This window comes from Equus caballus, chromosome 3 (assembly GCF_041296265.1).
Source record: "Equus caballus isolate H_3958 breed thoroughbred chromosome 3, TB-T2T, whole genome shotgun sequence".
Taxonomy (NCBI): Eukaryota; Metazoa; Chordata; class Mammalia; order Perissodactyla; family Equidae; genus Equus; species Equus caballus.
In genome coordinates, this window is record NC_091686.1 from 24481673 (window position 1) to 24503522 (window position 21850).

At 42.1% G+C, this 21850-nt stretch overlaps 2 protein-coding genes across 2 annotated transcripts; one reads left to right on the forward strand and one right to left on the reverse strand.

Annotated features, from left to right (window-relative positions):
- TERF2IP (TERF2 interacting protein) lies at positions 1-11381 on the forward strand. Its single transcript, XM_005608440.4, has 3 exons — positions 1-813; positions 5775-5899; positions 10135-11381. Exons 1-3 carry the CDS (start codon positions 144-146, stop codon positions 10537-10539), a joined length of 1200 nt encoding a protein of 399 aa, XP_005608497.1. The 5' UTR covers positions 1-143; the 3' UTR covers positions 10540-11381.
- A 4938-nt stretch (positions 11382-16319) lies between these two features.
- DUXB (double homeobox B) lies at positions 16320-21564 on the reverse strand. The gene is made up of 4 exons (XM_070263124.1): positions 21416-21564; positions 19642-19747; positions 19117-19271; positions 16320-18119 (listed from the first exon to the last, which is right to left on the reverse strand). Exon 4 carries the CDS (start codon positions 18117-18119, stop codon positions 17529-17531), a length of 591 nt encoding a protein of 196 aa, XP_070119225.1. The 5' UTR covers positions 19117-19271; positions 19642-19747; positions 21416-21564; the 3' UTR covers positions 16320-17528.
- Positions 21565-21850: the final 286 nt, after the last annotated feature.

A 21850-nucleotide genomic window follows, 5' to 3' on the forward strand; every position in this document is an offset into this window, starting at 1 on the left:
GAGAGGGCGGGCGCTCTTTGCGCGCTGCAGCCGCGCAGGCGCACTGCGAGGCTTCGCGGCCGCGGCGTCGGGCGCGCCAGCTGGTTTAGTTGTGTGCGCCAGACGCTCTAGGGGGGCGGCTCTCCTGGTGCCTCTCTTCAGCTATGGCGGAGGCCATGGATTCGGGGAAAGACCCCAACGGGCCCACTCATTCCTCGACTCTGTTCGTGAGGGAGGACGGCAGCTCCATGTCCTTCTACGTGCGTCCCAGTCCGGCGAAGCGCCGGCTCTCGACGCTCATCCTGCACGGCGGCGGCACCCTGTGCCGGGTGCAGGAGCCCGGGGCCGTGCTGCTGGCCCAGCCCGGGGAGGCGCTGGCCGAGGCCTCGGGCGACTTCATCTCCACGCAGTACATCCTGGACTGCGTGGAGCGCAACGAGAGGCTTGAGCTGGAGGCCTACCGGCTGCGCCCGGCCCCGGCGGCCGACCAGACCCTGGAGACGAAGCCGGGGGCCCCGGCCGAGGGCGCCGCGGAGCCCGAGCCGAAGCCGTACACGGGGCGGATGGGGTTCACGGACGCGGACGACTTGGCCATCTTGACCTACGTGAAGGAAAACGCCCGCTCGCCCAGCTCCGTCACCGGCAATGCCCTGTGGAAAGCGCTGGAGAAGAGCGCGCTCACCCAGCACTCGTGGCAGTCCCTCAAGGACCGCTACCTCAAGCGCCTGCGCGGCCAGGAGCACAAGTACCTGCTGGGCGACGCCCCCGTGAGCCCGTCCTCCCAGAAACTCAAGCGGAAAGCCGAGCAGGACCCCGAGGCCGCCGACAGCGGGGGTGAGGCCTGCTGCTGCGGCCGCGCGGGCCCCCTGCTCACCCCGGTGCTGGGGCGGGGGCGTCTCCTCCCCTCTGTGTCAGGCGTCCATTGTGGCGTGTTTGCTGGCGCCGCGCGGCCCCTCCCTCTCTTGACATCCGGGTAAAAGTGCAGCATTGTTTTCGTCTCTGAGTTTCCTTTGCTTTTCCAATATCTGGGATATTGGCACGGTTCGATGTTCAAAAGGTACAAAAAGCGCGCATGGAAAGTCCTCTCGCCCTTCCTACCCACCCAGTTTTTTTCCCCCTAAGGCGACGCGTTTACCAGCTTGAGTTATCTTTTCAGAGAGATTTCAGAGACTGGTTTTGGAAAAGTATTTCCATGTTCAGCTGGGTTCGATATAAACCATTTTAAAGGCGTGCCAGACGAGTTTGGTTTCATGTTTTGGCTTAATTGAGTGCGTAGTCCTGTGAGAAGGTTTTCACCCACTGGACAAGGGTTGTGCTCAGGGGAAGTGAGCTTTTAACGCAGTTGAATTGAATGTTGGGATTCAGGTGTGGTTAGTGATGCGGGGTTGGTGAGTCGAGGAGTTGAAAGATTTGTTGGACTCTCAAGGTTTGGCAGTAGTGCTCTTTTATTTAGAGAATAGTGTGGAATAGCGTGGGGACAGGACCCATGGGCAGTCAGGCTGCTGCGGGGGGACAGGGCCCACAGGCTGGAGGAGGTGCTACTGCTGCCGGCATGGGGACAGGACTGATGGGCAGGCAGACCTGCTGCGTGGGGACAGGACTCACGAGCAGGAGGAGCTGCTGCTGCCGCTTCTGCTGCAAACATGAGTGGAGAGTAAGGCTAAATAAGGCATAGTTATGTGAGCCATCTCTTTACAAGACAAAGGAAAAAATATGAAAAAAAGTTAAAATGGTATCAGTGCAGGTGGGGTCTGGCTATTGGGTGATCCCCTGACTTTTAGATAAGAATCAAATCGGATTAAGTAAAGGTCAGAAGCCACCACCCTAAATTACTTACATGAGATTGCCAGACGCTAACCAACTTAAGTTCTTGCCTTCCCCATTGAGAGTTTCTGGAGACAAGGTCATCTCCCTTCTTTCACAAATGCAAATGTCTCTCAAGGGGCAAGCAAATTCCAGTCGTCGGAGCCTGCCTCTCATCTGCAGTTTAAAATTAACCAGCCTAAAATCCTCATCAGTTAGGACACGGTGTCAAGCTGTTAAGATGCTTCACTTTTGATCTAGTGGGTATAGACAGCTTAAACTGACGGAGCCTTTTGTTTAAAAAGGCAAGTCCCCCCCTTCCGTTTTCTTTCCTTGTGGCTATTAGATGTAACAGGTGAAGTCTGGGGAGGTAAATCTGTTTCTCCGTTGAGTATGCTTAGTAGGAATTTTGTTTTTGGTAAAAGTGACATTTCAGATTCATTCATTCAGCAGATATTTGAGTACCAGTTACTGTTATCCTGCTGGGATATAACGATAAATAAAAGTCCCTGCGGTTATGGATCTTAACATGCTAGCTGGGCAGTGCTAAGTGCTGTAGAGAAAAGTAAATCAGCGTAAGGGCTGGGGAGGAGGTTCTTCTCTACAGGATGCTAAGGGAAGGTCACTACATAGGCTGATGTTTGAGTAGAGACCAAAGGAGATGAAAGAGCAAGCCAGGTGGTTATCTGAGGAAGTGTTCCAGGCGGAGGGAATATTAAGTGCAGAGGCCATGAGGTGGGAATGTGGGTGGTGTGTTCTTGGAGCAGCAGAGAGATCAGTGTGGCTGGAATGGAGTAAGCAAGAGGGAGAATAGGAGAGAGGACAAGGCTGTGTGTATGGGTGAAGTAGGTCATGTAGGGCCTTGCTTTTAAATCAGTAGTGATGGGCCTACTGGGAAGCCATTTGGAACTTGGGACAAAATTAAGCAGGATTTACCCTACTCTACATATTTTGATCACGTATTTAAATGTAAAAATTAAAATCCTAAAATGACTAAGGGAAAACACTGAAGAATATACTTTTTTTTTTTTTGAGGAAGGCTAGCCCTGAGCTAACTGCTGCCAATCCTCCTCTTTTCACTGAGGAAGACTGGCCCGTGCTAACATCCGTGCCCATCTTCCTCTACTTTATATGTGGGACGCTTCCCACAGCATGGCTTGTCTTCCCAGGCGGTGCCATGTCTGCATTTGGGATTTGAACCAGCAAACCTTGGGCTGCCGAAGCGGAACGTGTACACTTAACTGCTGTGCCACCAGGACAGCCCCTGAAGAATATACTTTTTAATACAGTCATGAGCTTCATTAATGACATTTCAGTCAACAACAGACTGCGTATATGACTGTGGTCCCATAAGGTTCTAGCCTGGGTGTGTAGTAGGCTGTACCATCCAGGTTTGTGTAAGTACACTCTGTGATGTTCAAACGACCACAGAATCACCTGACAATGCATTTCTGAGGTTGTGTACCTGTCCTCACGCATGATTGTATTAGTCACGTGTGACTGTATTAGCATGGGGATAGTCCTGAAACCAAGAAGACTAAGAAAAAGTTTTAATATATTTGATTACTTAAAATCAAAAACTTCTCATGATAAATAAAGACAGGGCAAACTGGAAAAATATTCCCAATACTTTGCAGAGTTGGTTTCCTTCAGGACCAAAGAGCTTGCAGAAGTTAGTAAAAGAAAAACTAGTAGAAAAATGAGCAAAGGAAATGGAACAGGAAGTTCCCAGAAAAGGAAATAAATGGCCAATAAACAAATGCAGAAGTATTGTTAAATAAAAGTAAATAGACTCTGAGCAGAGGGCCAATATAAGCCATGCCTGTACTTCTGACCCATAGAAACTGAAATAATAAATGTGTGTGGTGGTGTGTTTTAGAACAGTAAATCAGCAAGGAAATGTATTTTATCAGATTGGCAAAAATGAACAAAATGGGTAATACCCAGAGTTAGTGATGTATGTGAAAAACAGGTACACTCCTACATTACTAGAAGAAGAAAACTGGTGTGATTTCTTTGGAGGGCATTTTGACAAAATCTAACATTTAAAATGCATATTCCCTTAAACATGGCAATATTGCTTCTAGGAATTTATCCTACAGATATACTCAGACTGCAAAAGGGTGCATAGTGAAAAGTAAGTCTCCCTGCTACATACCCTTCCCCTGGTTCCTCTCCCACAGGCAACCTCTGTTATTGTCCCTTGGCTGTGTCCTTTTTGCTCATAGTAACATTAGCACGCTAGACATCATTTTGTTTTACAGTTTGCTTTTTTTTTAACTTAATAGATATTGAAGTTCTTGTGTGTCTGTGCCATAATTTGTTTACTTTTTATTATAGAAAATTTCAAACATTTGGAAAAGTATAATGAACTGTACTGCATGTACCCATGACCCAATTTCACCTGATTATACATCATGGCCAATTTTTTTCATCTATACCTTTCATCCTGACTTCTGGGATTATTTTGAAGAAAATGCTAGGCATCATACGATTTTATCTGTTTCAGCATGTATCTTTAAAAGATAAAACTTCTTTTTTAAACTACTTTAAAAAAATTTATAGAAAATAAAATTGGCTTATTTTGGTATACAGTTATGTTTGTTTTTTAAATTTATTTTTTATTGTACAGTATCCATTCCATAAATTTACCATTTTAACTGTTTCAGTTTGGTGGCATAAAGTGTGCAGCCATTGCCACCATCCATCTCTAGAACTTTCATCTTCCAGAATTGAAACTCTATACCCGTTAAACACTAACTCCCCATTCCTCCTCCCCCAGCCCCTGGCAACCACCATTCCACTTTCTGTCTTTATGAATTTAATCTCTCTAGGTACCTCATGTAAGCAGAATCATAGAATATTTGTCCTACTGTGTCTGGCTTATTTCACTTAGCATCATGTCTTTAAGATTCATCCATGTTGTAGCATGTGAGAGAATTTCCCCTTAGTAGTCAGTTTTTGTTAAGTAGAAAAGAGAGCAGAGTTAAATCCTCAGAGAACTAAGAGTAAAAGAGAAACAGGAGGATGTTTAGCTTTAGGAGTTGCTCCTTTCTGTAGATGGCGTGTTGTGGGTTGTGATGTATCTCCCAGATCTGCCTTCAGCAGCTGGGAGAGCTGCCTTGCGCATAGTCCTGTCATCTCAGGGTGGCTAGCATCCAGTGACTGATCTATGTGGAGTTATAATGTCTTGGCTCCCTCGCTCCAACTCAGTCAACTCGGAAGGCCTTCCCAGCTCTAGCTTTTCCCTGGTTTCAGCTGAGGCCCTGTTGGAACTATTTCACAGCTCAGATCTCTCTCTGCCCACTCTTGGTTTCTTCTCTTCAACAGGTGTTTTCCCGGAAGCACTCTCTAATAAACCCCCTTTTTTTTTTTTTTATAAAGATTGGCACCCAAGCTAACAACTGTTGCCAATCTTTTTTTTTTTGCTTTTTCTCTCCAACCGCCCCCAGTACATAGTTGTATATTTTAGTTGTGGGTCCTTCTAGTTGTGGTATGTGGGACGCCCCCTCAACATGGCCTGATGAGCGGTGCCATGTTCGTGCCCAGGATCCGAACCATTGAAACCCTGGGCTGCCGAAGCGGAGCGCGTGAGCTTAACCACTCAGACATGGGGCCGCCCCAAATGCCTTATATGTTAATCGCAATCTCAGAATCTGCTTCCCAGAGAACCCAATTTATGGCACAGTTTTGTTAATTTTCAAAATCTGTAAATACAAAGCAAAAAGTGAATTACGCTTGAAGAGTATTTTTATTTTACATATCAGAGCCTAGGAAAATTATCACATTTGGATAGTACAACTTTCCAGAAACAAGAGTAGAAATTATTGAACATGCATGTGTTGTGTTTTTCTTATCCTCTGACCAAAACAGATGTCTTCTAGTAGAAAAGGAAAATGCAGGCTTACTTTTGGCCTAGAGCTCATGTACTATATTTTTGGTTTCTGCAAAAGAGGCTAATTCTAATCTGATGCTGTTCGTCTCTTTAATAGAACCACAGAATAAGAGAACTCCAGACTTGCCTGAAGAAGAATTTGTAAAGGAAGAGATCCAAGAGAATGAAGAAGCAGTCAAAAAGATGCTTGTAGAAGCCAGCCGGGAGTTTGATGAGATTGTGGTATGTTAACTAAATTTAACTCATTTTTTTCCTACCTATGTCTTTCTCCTTTGAAAATGGTCATCGTATCTACCTTTTCATACACCTGAGGCCCAGAAAGGTAAGAGAGAAGTTCAAGGAGGAAAATGGAAAGTGGGACTGATCCTAGGTTCTAGACATGCAGCTTTTAGTTTTTGGTAGGACAACTTGAGTGGGAAGGGAGAGAGGGAGAAAAATTGGGAAGAATTATTTTTAAACAGTATAAAGCATTCCATTTTGATACTTTGATCTCAGTATAATTTTTTTAAAGTTAAGGCTATGGATTTTTCTTTTAAAAGCATTTTTATGCTTCTCAGGAGAATAAATGTAATTTTTTAAAGAGTTAAATTTTTTTATCAAGCAAGTGTAGCTTTTGGTATGCAGGTTTACCTTGGAGATATTGCAGCTTCAGTTCCAGGCCACTGCAATAAAGCGATTGTTGTAGTCAAGTGAATCACATGAGTGTTTTGGTTTCCCAGTGCATATAAAAGTTATGTTTATACTATACTATAGTCTATTAAGTGTGCAATAGCATTATGTCTAAAAAAACAATGTATATATCCTAATTAAAAAATGCTTTTATTGCTAAAAAAATGCTAACCATTATCTGAACCTTCAGAAAGTTGTAATCTTTTTGCCAGTGGCGGGCCTGGCCTTGATGTTGATGGCTGCTGACTGATCAGTGTGGTGGTTGCTGAAAGTTTGGGTGACTGTGGCAGTTTCTTAAAATAAGACAACAATGAAGTTTGCCACATCGATTCACTCTTCCTTTCATGAATGGTCTCTCTGTAGCACATGATACTGTTTGATAGTATTTTACCCACAGTGGGACTTCTTTAAAATTGGAGTCAATCCTCTCTAACACTGCCACTGCTTTAACAACTAAATTTATGTAATATTCTAAATCCTTTGTTGTCATTTCAACATCTTCACCAGGAGTAGATTCCATCTCAAGAAGCCACTTTCTTTTCACATCCGTAAGAAGCAGCTCCTCGTCCGTTACAGTTTTCTCATGAGATGGCAGCAATTCAGTCACATCTTCAGGCACCAGTTCTAATTCTAGTTCCCTTACTTTTTCTACCACGTCTGCAGTTACTCCCTCCCCTGAAGTCTTGAACCCCTCAAAGTCATCCATGAGAGCTGGAATCAGCTTCTTCCAAACTCCTGTTAATGTTGATATTTGACCTGTGAATCACAAATGTTCTTCATGGCATCTAGAATGGTGAATCCTTTCCAGAAAGTTTTTAATTTACTTTGCCCAGATTTATGAGAGGAATCACCATCTATGGCAACTATAGCCTTATGAAAAGTTTTTCTTAAATTATAAAACTTGAAAGTCAGAATTACTCCTTGATCCATGTGCTGCAGAATGGATGTTGTGTTAGTAGGCATGAAAACAACATTTATCTGGTTGTCTCCATCAGAGCTCTTGGGTGACCAGGTGCATTGTCAGTAAGCAGTAATATTTTGAAAGGAATCTTTTTTTATGAGCAGTAGGTCTCATTAGTGGCCTTAAAATATTCAATAAACTATGTTGTAAACAGATGTGTTGTCATCTAGGCTATGTCATTCCATTTATAGAGCACAGGCAGAGTAGATTTTAACATAATTCTTAAGGGCCCTAGGATTTTCAGAATGGTAAATGAGCATTGGCCTCAACTGAAAGCCACCAGCTGTATTAACCCCTTACAAGAGAGTCAGCCTGTACTTTGAAGCCAGGCATTGACTTCTCTCTAGCTGTGAAAGTCCTGAATGGTGTGTTCTCCTGATATAACGCTGTTTCGTCGACATTGAAAATCTGTTGTTGAGTGTAACCACCTTCATTAATTATCTGGATAACTTCCTGCAGCTTTACATCAGCATCTGCTGCTTCACCTTGCACGTCTAAGTTATGGAGACAGCTTCTTAGATCTCGTGAACGAACCTTTGCTAGCTTCAGATATTTCTTCTGCAGCTTCCTCACCTTTCCTTTCTCAGCCTTCATAGAATTGAAGAGAGTTAGGGCCTTGTTCTGGATTAGACTTGGGCTTGAAGAATGTTGTGGCTGGTTTGGTCTTCTATCCAGGCCACTCAAACTTTCTCCAGTCAGCAATAAGTCTGTTTTACTTTCTTATCATTCGTGTGTTCACTGGAGTAGGACTTTTAATTTCCTTCAAGAACTTTTCCTTTGCATTTACAACTTGGTTAACTGACACAAGAAGCCTTTCTCTTTTTTTTTTGAGGAAGATTAGCCCTCAGCTAACTACTGCCAGTCCCCCTCTTTTTTGCTGAGGAATCCTGGCCCTGAGCTAACATCCATGCCCATCTTCCTCTACTTTATATGTGGGACACCTCCCACAGCATGGTGTGCCAAGTGGTGCCATGTCTGCAGGTGGGCTCCGAACCGGCGAACTCTGGGGCCACCGAGAAGCAGAACGTGCGAACTTAACGTCTGCGCCACCGGGCCAGCCTCAAGAAGCCTAACTTTCAAGCTATCTCGGCTTTTGACATGCCTTCCTCACTAAGCTTAATCATTTCTAGCTTTTGATTTAAAGTGAGAGACATGCACCTCTTCCTTTCACTTGAACACTTAGAAGCCATTGTAGGGTTATTAATTGGCATAATTTCAACATTGTTGTGTCTCAGGGAATAGGCCCAAGGAGAGGGAGAGAGACAGGGGAATGGTTGGTCATTGGAGCAGTCAGAACACACACAACATTTATCGATTAAGTTTGCCATCTTATATGGGCATGGTGGCATCCCAAAACAATTACAATAGTAACATCAAAGATCACTGATCACCATAACAAATATAGTAATAATGAAAAATTTTGAAATATTGTGAGAATTACCAAAATGTGATAGAGATGCAAAGTGTGTAAATGATGTTGGAAAAATTATGCTAATAGACTTGCTTGACACAGGGTTGTCACAAACCTTCAATTTGTAAAAAAACATACTATCTGCAACACACAGTAAAGCTAAGTGTAACAAAATGAGGTATGCCTGTACTTACAGCTTTTTTGGAATTGTTTTGGTTCTTCCGTATTTAATCTAGCTTCTTATTCTCTGTTGGAATCCCATATTTAATCATAGTTACAGAGAAAGGCAGGAGGCATAAAATAATGGGTAATTTTAAAAAATCCAAATTATATGTGCGTATCATCTTCAAGAAAAAGGATATTGTAAATTAACTTTTCTTACTAACACAAAGAAAAATGGCTAAGCCTCAGTCTAAAACAGGAAAGTAATGTAAAGTTTGTGTAATTGATGAGTGAAGGAATACACAGGAATTGGCAGAATTTAGGGATTGTTGCCTTTATTTATTTATTTATTTTAGGAAGATTAGCCCTGAGCTAACTGCTGCCAATCCTCCTCTTTTTGCTGAGGAAGACTGGCCCTGAGCTAATGTCCGTGTCCATCTTCCTCTACTTTATATGTGGGACACATGGCTTGCCAAGCAGTGCCATGTCTGCACCCGGGATCTGAACTGGTGAATCCCAGGCCGCCGAAGCAGAATGTACGCACTTAACCGCTGCACCACTGGGCCGGCCCCAGATTGTTGCCTTTTGTAGTTTGAGGGTTTTTTTTTAGTTTTTGCTATTTGGTTCATTTTCCATAAACTTTCAGATGCTCTCAACAACTCTCAAACATGGCCTACATAGGTCTCTTCTCACATAACATGCTTTGTAATGTGTCTAAATGTGGTATAGCTTGGAGAACCTAATATATTCATACAGCAATGTTTTTTGAGTACTTATTATGTGAAGGCATTGGTAGGCACTGGGGATGTAGTGATGAGCAAAACAGGTACAATTCCTACCCTTATTGAGCTTACAGTCTGAGTGAAGTCAGACAGACTTTCAACAAATAATCTAATGTACACATGGGTACACATATGTATGTGTGTGCATATACTATATTTTTTAATATTCAGTGTAGCTGCCAATGTTGTAATACCAGAAGTGATTATACATACACATACACACATATGCACACACACTTAATATACCTACCACCTACACACATATTCCCCCTTACCCCATCACATAGGTATATACGTGTATACACATCCAACATGAGTAAATGTAAGAAGGAACATAGCATATTAGAGGAACATCCAGTGTGATTAGGGTGAAAAGGGTAAGAAGGCAGTAGTTGGGAGAGACGAGATAACACAAGAGTAAGTGTTTGTGACTTGATAATTAGGAACTGGTTGTATTCATCACTTTCTCTAGGTGGATGAGAGCCCTGATTTTGAAATACACATAACAATGTGTGATGATGATCCACCTACACCGGAGGAAGACTCAGAAACACAGCCTGACGAGGAGGAGGAGGAGGAGGAAGAAGAAAAAGTTTCTCCACCAGAAGTGGGAGCTGCCATCAAGATCATCCGGCAGTTAATGGAAAAGTTTAACTTGGATTTGTCAACAGTTACACAGGCCTTCCTAAAAAATAGCGGTGAGCTAGAGGCTACTTCTTCCTTTTTAGAGTCTGGTCGAAGGGCTGATGGGTATCCCATTTGGTCCCGACAGGATGACTTGGATTTGCAAAAAGATGATGAGGCTGCCAGAGATGCATTGGTCAAAAAATTTGGTGCTCAGAATGTAGCTCGGAGGATTGAATTTCGCAAGAAATGATTGGCAAGCTAATGAGAAAAGAAAAAAGGTGTGGCAGATGAGGTGGTTAAAAAAGGGTTTTGACTGTTGATCTTCAGAGATTCTTACATTGGAGCTGACACTTGTCTTTTGACCAATACTACCATTGCTCTCTAAGTCCCAGATTTTGTAGCCAAGCAGAGTTGTGTAGGAGGATAAAAATAAAAGAAATGGGATATATTTAGAGCAGTCCCTGGCAGTATCAGTGTGCTTATGAAAGGAAAATCTAAACTAGAGAGAACTTGGTCTGCATAGTAGTAATCCTTTTCTGGAATGGAACCCTTGCTATATTGGTGACAGGAGTTAGTGACAAAGTCAAAGGAGGAAAATTAGGAGGGAGATCTTTTCAGGCAGCATGAATAAAGAACCTCCTATCTTTTGGCAGAAGCTCATCTAGATTGTGGTAGATTCCAAATTAAGAATCTAGAAATATGGAAAGATTTCATTACAAGGCCTTGAACATGGACTATCCCAAACTCTGTATCCCCCGTTGAGCTCTCATTTCTAGACTGCTTTGAAAACTCCATATTCCCTTTGTTAACGTAATATTTGGGGACCCTGCTTCTTGGCTGTTCTTTTCTTCAAGTCCTTGATAGACATGTCTCTAGCATGTATTTTCTTACCACCCGGTTTTTAAAACACACACACAACCCTAGAGAGTCTGAAGAACAGTCTTACTTTGTTACTAGTAATGTGTTTTTAGTTAGTCTTTAGCACAAAACTACCCCCGATTGTGTTAGATTTAAAAATTAGTAGATTAATTTCTCTCTGTTGTATTGCTTTCATTATTGAAAATAAATAGAACTTTGTATTTGAGTCTCCAACAAGTGTTTTCTCTGATTGTATTTACAAAACCTTTTAGGTGTAAAAACCATAAGGAACCAACATTTCTGGTTCTTATTAATTAGAACCAATCAACTGGTTCCATTTTAGAACTAATAGGCCATTAGAAAGATGCTAGTTCTTCTGGATGGAGCAAAAAGAAGATCTGCATCAGGGACTGTGGAAGTTGGCAAAATCAGATGAACTGCTGAGAGTCAAGGGGAAGAGAAGCCAATCAGGAACCATCAGGTGTGTAACAGGTGTCTACCCCACTCATATCCCCTGGGCACTCACTAGTCCAACACATGCCACCAACAGGAGTCCTGCTAGCATCTCCTTGCAGTGCTGTGGATTAATGCCCCTGGGAGCGGCTTTCAACTAATGGCAAATAAGAATTAGAGGATGCATACGCAGCTTCCTTGCTGACCAGAGAAATGACACAACCAAATATTGGAGAGTTACCCCTGGAGTGGGATAATGGTTTCCATGCCATCTTTTAGAGGTCCCCAGCAGAAATAAGCATAGTTGCCCACGATGGTAATCTGTTTATGAATGCACTCAGTATAGGCTTCCTTCTCTTGTCTCACATCCCAACTTCCCTACTAGTGCATCCTGGAATCACACCAGTTACACTCAACTACTTTCTTTAGAGTCTGCGTCTAGGGGAACCCAGCTTAAATCGAAATGCTTAACCTTTCCTTCCTCCTTCGTATATTGGAAGGATACAACAAACTCCCAGTAGTAACTACAGCTTACTACAGTTGTTAGTGCTTTTGAGTCGGTTCTCACTCCTAGAGATCCTGTGTACAGCAGAATGAAACCCTGACCAGTCTTTTTGTGCCATCCTCTCACCTGCTGCTGTATCAGACAGTGCTCCACTGCTATTCATAGGGTTTTCATGGTCCATTTTTTGGGAAGTGGGTGGCCAGGTCCTTCTTCCTAGTCTGTTTTAGTCTAGAAGCTCTGCTAAAAACTGTCCAGCATGAGTGACCCTGCTTGGTATTTGAAATAGTGGCATAGCTTTCAGTACTACAGCAACACACAGACATCACAGTATGACGGTTGACAGGTGATTTGGTTCCCTGACTGGGAAATGAACCCAGGCCTTGGTGGTGAGGGTACCGAATCTTAACCACTAGAACTTGCTATACTAGTAATTCTTAAATGGGGATTGGGAGGGGCTGGGTGGTGGGCATTTGTTTAAAATGTGTTCTCGATTCTGATATGACTCTAGGGTGGTTGAAAATCATTGCTTTAGATGTGAAATGGAGACGTCATCTAGGATGTCAATACCTTAGTAAAGTTACTGCAGCCTATTGGCTTTACAGGGCTACAAATTCCAGTTTTGTCAAATCATGTGCAAAAGGGTCTGATATATACCCAGACTCTCAAAAGACGTGTTTAAACCAACATACACACCAACCTGTAGTGCTCATTGTAAACCAGTAAGTTTCAAATACCTGGTTTTGTAATTTCTCTGGTCATTCATCTCTCCTGCTGGCACATATATGTGGGGAGTCAAATTATCAGAAGTATTTTTTGGAGCACAAACCTAAGGGAGGAAAATGAGTTGGGTCTTAATGGTTAGTGGCATTGAGCTATGGCTGCATCTGCTACACAGACCAGCTGTTCAAGTCCTGAAGTCGGAATACCTCTCCCTTGAACTGCCAGATTGTTCTTTAGGCTTTCTTTTCTCAACTTCGAGTCTGATTGTGCTTTTCTGCTTGTGCTCTGGGATACAGAATTTCTTACACAGTTTAGCTCTTGAATTCTGGGCCTTTTTCACCATTCCTCACTGCTCCTCCCCCTTCCCCATACTCCAGCTTTTGAAATTTTCTGGGCTTTAACTTCTATAACTTCAGTAGTGCCAGAAGCATTTCCTTTCTGTTTCTTTCCCTGTAGCAGTGGATTCTGCCCTTGGTGTCCAGTTTTCCTCTGTTCCCTCTTCCTTTGAAGTAGGTGCAGTTGAATTTTAAAAGTTTCAGCTGCTGCTTGAGTTGTTCAGATCCTCTCTTGCTTTTGGTCTAATACTGTTTGCTGGATCATATGCCTACCTGCCTATATCAATAAGGTATATTTAGTTGCATGCAACAGGAAACCTAACCTAAAGGACTTTAAACGATAAGGGGATTTATATCTTGTATTTGTAATAAGAGGTCCTGAGGCGGGGTGGCTTCAGGGTTCTTTGTATTTTTCTGCTTTGCCATCTTTAGCTTGTTGTAAAGGCTGTGTCCTAAAGGTGGAGTGTCTTCCTTGGGCTTCAGATGGTATAACCTTTTCTGGGAATGTGGCCTGGAAGGGGAGGGTTAATATCCAAACAAAAGTCAGGGAGTTTAGGACCTGCTAAAAACTTCCATTGTACAGACAATCCTGGTCACCTTCAGGAGCAAAAGTATTCCACCCAGAAACTGTCTCCTTGTCATTAATCTGGACTTAACCTTTTGAGTTCATTCTTGTCTCATCTTCCTTATAACTTTCCTTCTGGTTTTTAATTTGCTTCCTGAGCATATTTTCTTACAACAAATGCCAACTATGCTTCTCTATCAATAATACTCATGACAAATAAAAATGCCAAGCAATAGGATGTATTGGAGAATAGGAGGAAGCCATTTGGTATAAACCTAATTTGGCCTGACCTTGTCTTTCCAAAAGGGCCTGACCCTGGCTCTTGAGCATGCATTGTATATCTGCTTTAGATATTCCCTATGGCAAGAACAAAGGCCCTTCAGATAAAGGTGCAACTTCCCTCCCCCTCCCAACGTTGGCGTTTCTTTAAGGATTAAGCATCTTTCCTTAGGCTAGAAACTGATTGCTGTGCTCATCTGTGACCACCCAGCTCAAGACAATAGACTTGCCTCCTGCTACAGACCCACTACCTGCTGTGTCCAACAAGCGCTGTGCTGAGAGGGCAATCTTGTGACTATTGTGGGAGGGACATTTCAATCATATGTGAAACGTCCTGCTTGGGGGTATATAACCATTCTGTACACCTCACTTCTTTGGTGCCCTTTCTTCCTTTGGGAAGAAAGGCCCCGGGCCATGGTTCTCAGATTTCAGCTCAGAATAAACTCACCCAAATTTTCATTTATAGGTTGGTTATGAATTATTTTCGTCGACACTCATTACCTTGAAACTCACTCTGCATGACTTCCTGGTGTTTTCCTCAGGTTCTGCAGCTTCCACTATAGTTGTGCCTGTCAACAAGGATGGCTTCCCCAGTTGTTCTTTCTTTCGATTTTCTACTGGTAGCTTTTGATGCGGGGGTTGGTGAGCCGAGGAGTCGAAAGAAGGATTTCTTGGACTCTCAAGATCTGGCAGTAGTTCTCTTATTTAGAGAATAGTGTGGAATAGCATGGGGACAGGACCCATGGGCAGTCAGGCTGCTGCATGGGGACAGGGCCCATGGGCAGGAGGAGGTGCTGCTATTGCTGCTTCTGCTGCAAACATGAGTGGAGAGTAAGGCTAAATTTAAGGCATAGGTATGTGAGCCATCTCTTTACAAGACAAAGGAAAGAACGTAAAAAAGTTAAAATGGTTATCAGTGCAGGTGGGGTCTGGCCATTGGGTGGTCCCACAACTTTTAGATAAGAATCAAATCGGATTAAGTAAAGGTCAGAAGCCACTACCCTAAATCAGTTACATGAGATTGCCAGACAGTAACCAATTTAAGTTCTTGCCTTTGGCATTGATTAAGAGTTTCTAGAGACAAGGTCATCTCCCTTCTTCCTGGCACACAGAGGGAGGCATCCCCACAGATGGGGGTTTCCCCCACAAATGTAAATGCCTCCCAACAAAGGACAAGCAAACTCTGCTCCTCGGAGCCTGCTTCTCATCTGCAGTTTTAAAAGTAACCAGCCTAAAATCCTCATCAGCTTTCAATTTTGATAGTTTGTTGGCTCTGGGATCTTTCTGGGGAATGTATCAGATTGTTTTCTGGGCTCATTACTCCCCACCCTTTGCTGCCTCAGACATGAGGTCATACATTTGTGTCCAAATATTTGGAGAGCTCCTCTGGGCCCTGTTGAGAAGTTTGCTGATGACTCTTACCTAGTGGTTTGTGTATTTGATTGCCAGCTGCCGTCCGCACTTAAAACTGTTGTACAGATTTAAGTAAATCAAATTATTTTCTAACATTTTTAAGGTGGGCTGTGGAAAATTTTTACAGATAGATTCTTAAAGTTGTTAAAATAGTTAAATAAGGAGCCTGTTAGACTGGAGTGGCTCTAGTGCCTTTGGTAGCTTATGTAAACCAAAACCTAAGCCAGAGTGAATGCACTCGAATCTAAGAAAATGAAACTGAAGAAGAGGAAATTTGGATACACAAAGAGGCACCCTGGAGGCATGCATACAGAAGAAGGACTGTGTAAGGACACAGGGAGAAGCTGGTCATCAGCTTAGCAAAGAGAAAGGCCTCAGAGGAAACCAACGCTGCAGACAACTTTGATCTTGGATTTCCAGTCTCCAGAAGTGTCAGAAAATAAATTGCTTTTGCTGAAGCTACCTAGTCTGTGTATGGTATCAATACTGTCAAATAAATAAGTCAGATTCTTTTTTTGTAGATTTGTGCCACTAATATGGGTATATGTTGTATGCACGTATGCGTGTGAGTTTTAATTCCTTAGGTGATTCATGAAAGGATAGCACATATTAGGAAAAATATTTTCTTCTGAGTGTAATTTGATAATTATAAATAAATATTGATGTTAGAATATTCTGGCACTTGTGCTTTAGTGTATAAACACCTAGAGAAACTCTTGCACATAGTGCATCCAGACACCAGTAAGAATGTCCCCGTCACAACTGTTTGTGTTAGTGCAAAACTGGTATCTTTGTAGAACTAGATGTCTGTGTACTGACCTTGTTTTGACACCTTTACATGGAAAGTAAAAAAAGCAAATATGACAAAACAATGCAAATTGATAAAATGAACAAAGAAGTGGTATTTTTCAAAGATATTTTTATTATACCAAGGTAAACCCACATACACCTTTATACACCAAAATCTATTTTTAGACGTTAGCATTTCAAAAGAAAAGAGAAGACTGAGAATGAGAATGATTATCCCAGGTTTTAGATTAGCAGAATTTATAATAAAATGAGGATTTTGTGGATATATGTGTACATGTGTAGATATATATGAAAAACCTAAGATAGTGGAAATATTAACATCATTAGACTATATTCGGTGATTGTATGATGTTGCTACGATAATTTCCTGTGATTTTTTTTTGTGTTTTAAATAGTTAAAGTAAAAATACATTTATAAATGAAGATTACTTAGTATTATGGACTTATCCTAATCATCCCCTTAATGATGGATACTTGAGGTAGTTTCTAGTGTCCAATTCAAACCCTCAGAGCTTCGGGAAAAAGCTCACTTTTATGAACTCACGTCATCAGGATATAGAGCATCCCTTCATTTTCTACATGAAAAACTAATTTCAATTTTGCCTTCCTGTGTTGCCAGAAGGGAAAGAAGTGCCAATGTGTCCCTCAGAGACATATTCTCACCTGGGTGAGGTAAAGTTCGTGGATATTCCAGACTGTTGAGGACATGATGATTACAGGGAGGAGGTCATATTTGTCCGTAAAATACTTTTTTTCACAAAGTTTCAGCAGATGTCTCCACTGCCTAGTACCTGGAGTGCTTCCAGAGGCTGCATGGAGCTTGGACACAAACCTTTACTCAGTGAAATGTGTACAGAAGATAACCACTGCCCACAAGATAGGGTAAAAAAACTTGCATTTGGGTTCCCAAGTGATTTCTCCTTCCCACTGCATTAGTTTTGTCCCAAACAGGGTGACTTCATTGTTCATCATCCTTTCAATTGCACCGATTCTGTATCAAGAGAAAGGAGGCCTGGACCAGGTTCTAAGAATGCCATCTTCTTCCTCCTGAAGCTCAGGTCCTGGTGAGCTTTACAGCATGTGCAGAAGAGTCTGAGAATCTTCCTCACTGAGACACGGTTGAGGTCCTGGAGGGTCTTCTTCCTGTGGATCAGGATTCAAAAAAGTTTGTACCTTTTACTGAAAGTCTGGATGGTGGGAGTTGGCCTACAGGCTTGAGGTTTCTACGTATTGCTGGTGCAGTTGGCTGAGGGAATGAGATGGTTCTCCAGCTGACTGTGTACTGCTCCCACAAGTCTGTCTCAGTCTGTTCCTTTTTGAGGATCCCATTCTGCAAGCAGAGCCTGGTAGCCCTCATCCCACCATTGCATAATGTAAGATATGTCCACCTGACCCAGATCCTGTGGTGGCTGTTTTTTGTGCTCAGAATGAGGCTGAGAATTGTCCTTCAACTGTAGTACTCCTGTGTCCGTCTGTTCTTTGTGATCCTGGCATTTTTCTTGGTATTGGGGCCAGAAAGGATTCTGAGTATCCAAGAGGTCTCCTCCCAAAGTCAGGGGTATTGGGACATAATTTGTAAGTGTCAAAGTAGAGGAAGCATTCTCTCCTCCCTGCACAGCCTGTGTAGGCTGTGTTCTCATGATATTTTGTCCTTGGATCACATCAGGGACAAAAGACACATGTGATGGAAGAAGAGCAAGTAGAAATGTTTTGTTCCCGCTGAAAGAATTGGAGGAAGGAAAATGATAAGACCTGCTTGGGAGAGTGGACAGGTCAATTTGGTGCTGCTGAACTGTCAGATCTGGTCTCTCATTTGGGCCATCTGCCAAGGGATTCATGGGCTCACTTCTGCTCTGCCCAGGGTACAGAGATCTTCGGTTCTGATACCACATCTACTTGAGGAAAAGGAAGATATGGACATGAAGCATAAGCAATTCTGGCTCTGTTTCTCATACTGTGTAAAGCAAAGGGGCTATTAATATAGGCCCTAATCTCAGAATATATATGTGAAATTAATTACCCTTGTTCCTGTGTTCAGTGTGTGTGTGTGTGTATGTTTGTATATATGTGTATGTATGTATACAGATACATACATTGAGGTCATAACACACTCAGCAATCCACTACATGTGAATTGAAACTGGCTGAAAGGGCATATGCTCTAGAATCCACCCTCTAATTTCAACAATGGATCAGCGAACAAGGTCTCTTGACCAGGTTGACATTTTTTTCCTCTTTGTCAATGTGTGCACAGGCATGCATACCTTATATACACTTGTGTAAATCTCTTCAAGGGTTAATAAGCACAAATAAGTGTTTTTGAGGGCTACTGTGCTGATAAACCTATGAACATGCTTCCTAGTCATGAGCATTGAACATATGCTAAATCACTATGCCCATAACTTAGGTAGAAGAAGGTACTCAATGAGGACGATTTTGTTCCTCAACTGGATGACTTCTACTATGTCTATAGATTTTTGGGGGGTGTTGTGAATGGGAGGAAGGGAAGTGGACAGGGTATCTAGTTGGTAGGGGCCAGGAATGCTGAAAAATATCCTACCAAGCACAGGACAGCCCCTTAAAGAATTATCTGGCCCAAACAGTGCCAAGCTATAGAAAACCTGACAGAGTGTTCTCAAAATAGGTATTAACTTTAACATTTTCTCACAGTTTTGCTGCTGGTGATTCTAGATGGATGCACCACTGACAGTTTGGTTTGAAAATTCTTTTTGCAGGAATGTGACTTGCAATGCCCGTTGTTTTACTATCCCATTTCTTTGCCCTCGATGACTGTGATAATCCAAGTTAGGTCAAGGTTTTCCAGCAACCCCTCAGGAGGTAATATCATTTAACAGGTAGGGATTTTTGTTGCTACAGACGTAGAACTTACTTTAATTCTTGATTCCCGAATGCCTGTTTGTTTAGCCAGTTTTTTCCTGGCTACAATGTCAGGGAATCGTTTCCTCTCAAAGGCTCCAACTAGGATGTCTGATTGAGATCTTGTGAGGGATGTCTGGTCTCGTCTGGCTTCTTTTGGTAAGTAGTCTAAGGGAGAAGACAGGGACAAAAGGGGCTTGTTAGGACAGCTTTCACATTCAAAATGGAAACTCAAACTTGTGAAGATAATGCTGACCTTTCGCTCCCTCTGAAACCCCCTGAGATGATAGAAGAGGATGTCACTCTGCCTCGAGCAGCAGGACGAAAAAAAGGTCAAAGACCTTGCTTGCTAAGAACCTACCTGTCCCAGCCAACTGTGGGACCGTGCTTATATTTCTGACACTACATTGCCCAGAACAAGCTGTAACTGGCTCCCGAGCTAAGGATTCTTTGTGGAAAATTTGGGCACAACATGGAGAATTGTTCCCATCTCAATGGGACCCACTGAAGAACTGCATTTGGACTTGTAGGTTCTTACCCTGAATCCGCGGCTGAGTCTGGTCCTGTCCCTGGGTTTGATCTTCTCCTAAGGAGCATCCGGATCCCAATTGTCTCTGTTTTGCTCTGTGGTTTTTAAACCAAATCTAAGTGGGAAAAGAAAATGTGAAAGTCATGTAACCTGATTTGTGTCATCCTAAGTGTCAGTGCAATTGAACAAAATTGATTTGATCAACTGCCCCTGGGATAATATCCCTAAGAGAAAGGCGATGTATTATCCTAGGAATGGTGTTACTGTTAGTGTATAATTCAGGACAGCACAGCACACAATCTGCTCTTAACTCAAATTAGCCTTTCTTTTGTGGTCATCATCAGGGTATCCAAAGTAAATTTCCCTGATTTAAGAGACACTGTTAGTTCTCTCAAAAGAAATAACCAATCAATCAATCTCTCTGTCTCTCTTAGTCTTCAATGTCTGAATTCTCTTCTTGGCCCCCATCATCTCTTCGTAAGAAAGAACATTTCAGAATACACAATGCATATGGAATTGATCTTAGAAAAGAATTTCTTTATGCAGGGCAGTAGAATTAGGCACAGTCAAAAGCTGGACTAACACTCGTCCACATTTCCTCTTACTTATTTTGCCCCATAGTCAGCAATAGATAAGGAGACTTAGGGATCCCGTCCATCTCACTGTAAAACTGTTGTCACTAACGCAACCAATTGTTCTCTTTGCTTGTTACCTCGTTATTGGAGTCAGAATTGCAAGGTACTTTCTAATTCTGAGTCTTTTATTTTGATAATTTGATGACTCATGATCAAATTTAGGATGTTAATGATAATATCCGATGAACAACTCGTATCCCAGGCATTGTGCTAAAAGGTTATAACTGTTCTCTAAAGTAATCAGGCAAAATATTTTCCAATAAGTCTTCAGTGCAAGTTGAAACTGGAAACTAATGATTAAGTTAGCGAACACTATGGCAGAGCCATATATAATTGTTTACAGCTATCTCCTTACTAACTGAAGAGGTCCAGTTTAGTTTCATTTTTATATCAGTAGTTATATTCAAAATAATACATTATGGGATCTTACTTCATACACTTCTGTATATGAATCACATTTCAGATATTAAAAACTAGCCTGAAAATTGGAAATTTATATGAATTCTTGCCCCACAGTTCCCTTGTAATTACACATTAATCAATCACCATTCTGCAGTCTGTACTCCAATATATAATGACCATATCATTATCATAGTGATCCAATTTCCTGTATTCTTTAAATCTCAAATTGTGGGGCCGTCTCCGTGGCCGAGTGGTTAAGTTCGCGCGCTCCGCTGCGGCGGCCCAGGGTTCGGATCCTGGGCGTGGACATGGCACTGCTCATCAGGCCACGTTGAGGCGGCGTCCCACATCCCACAACTAGAAGAACCTGCAGCTAAGATGTACAACTATGTACAGGCGGGATTTGGGGAGATAAGGCAGAAAAAAAAAAAAAAAAGATTGGCAACAGTTGTTAGCCCAGGTGGCAATCTTTAAAAAATAAATAAATAATCTCAAATTGTGATTTAGTTATCTCCTGTTGAGAGAGCCCGAATCAGTATATTCTCCTTCCTCCATAAGTGAATACGTCCAACCGATTTCTCCACCACTGATAAAAGATATAAACAGAGTTCTTGTTTTCAATATAGTATAACAGGAAAAACCTTCTGAACAACATACCTAACAGGAGAATTGCCTCAAGGTGCTGAGCCCAGCTTTTCTCTTTACCTTGACCCTGACAAATAATGAAATAGAAATCTAATGCTTACCTGAATTTTAGACTCTGCAATGCCAATTTCCTTGGCCAGTTTTTCCCTGGTAGCTTTGTCAGGGTAAGGGCTGTGTTGAAACAATTTTTGGAGGATGTCTTTTTGACTCTGGCTGTAAACAACCCTGCCTTGCCAGGTTTCTTTTTGTATTATCCCTGATGAAGAGAAAATAGGGAAAGAAATGTGAAAGATATATTTATGGGTTAAAAATGTATGAGCATATGTCTTATGTTTATTCCAGGTTGAAAGCCTGTAGGTCCAATGATTATTCTTTATTTTTACTTAAAGGATGCAGCTAAAGTCATGCTGAATATATAGGTTGAATGTATAGAATAGGAAAAATGACAGCCTATGATCTGAGTTACCAAAGGAAGAAGTTGCAGAAAATCTATAAAATTATATGCAAAGAAAATAGTAAGCAATAGGAACTAGGAA

Bases quoted from the DNA above. Each gene is read 5' to 3' on its own strand.
- TERF2IP (XM_005608440.4), top strand. From the start codon at position 144: ATGGCGGAGGCCATGGATTCGGGGAAAGACCCCAACGGGCCCACTCAT. The intron at 814-5,774 runs GTGAGGCCTGCT...TCTCTTTAATAG, and splicing joins CGAGGCCGCCGACAGCGGGG to AACCACAGAATAAGAGAACT. The intron at 5,900-10,134 runs GTATGTTAACTA...CACTTTCTCTAG, and splicing joins GGGAGTTTGATGAGATTGTG to GTGGATGAGAGCCCTGATTT.
- DUXB (XM_070263124.1), bottom strand. From the start codon at position 18,119: ATGTGGTATCAGAACCGAAGATCTCTGTACCCTGGGCAGAGCAGAAGT.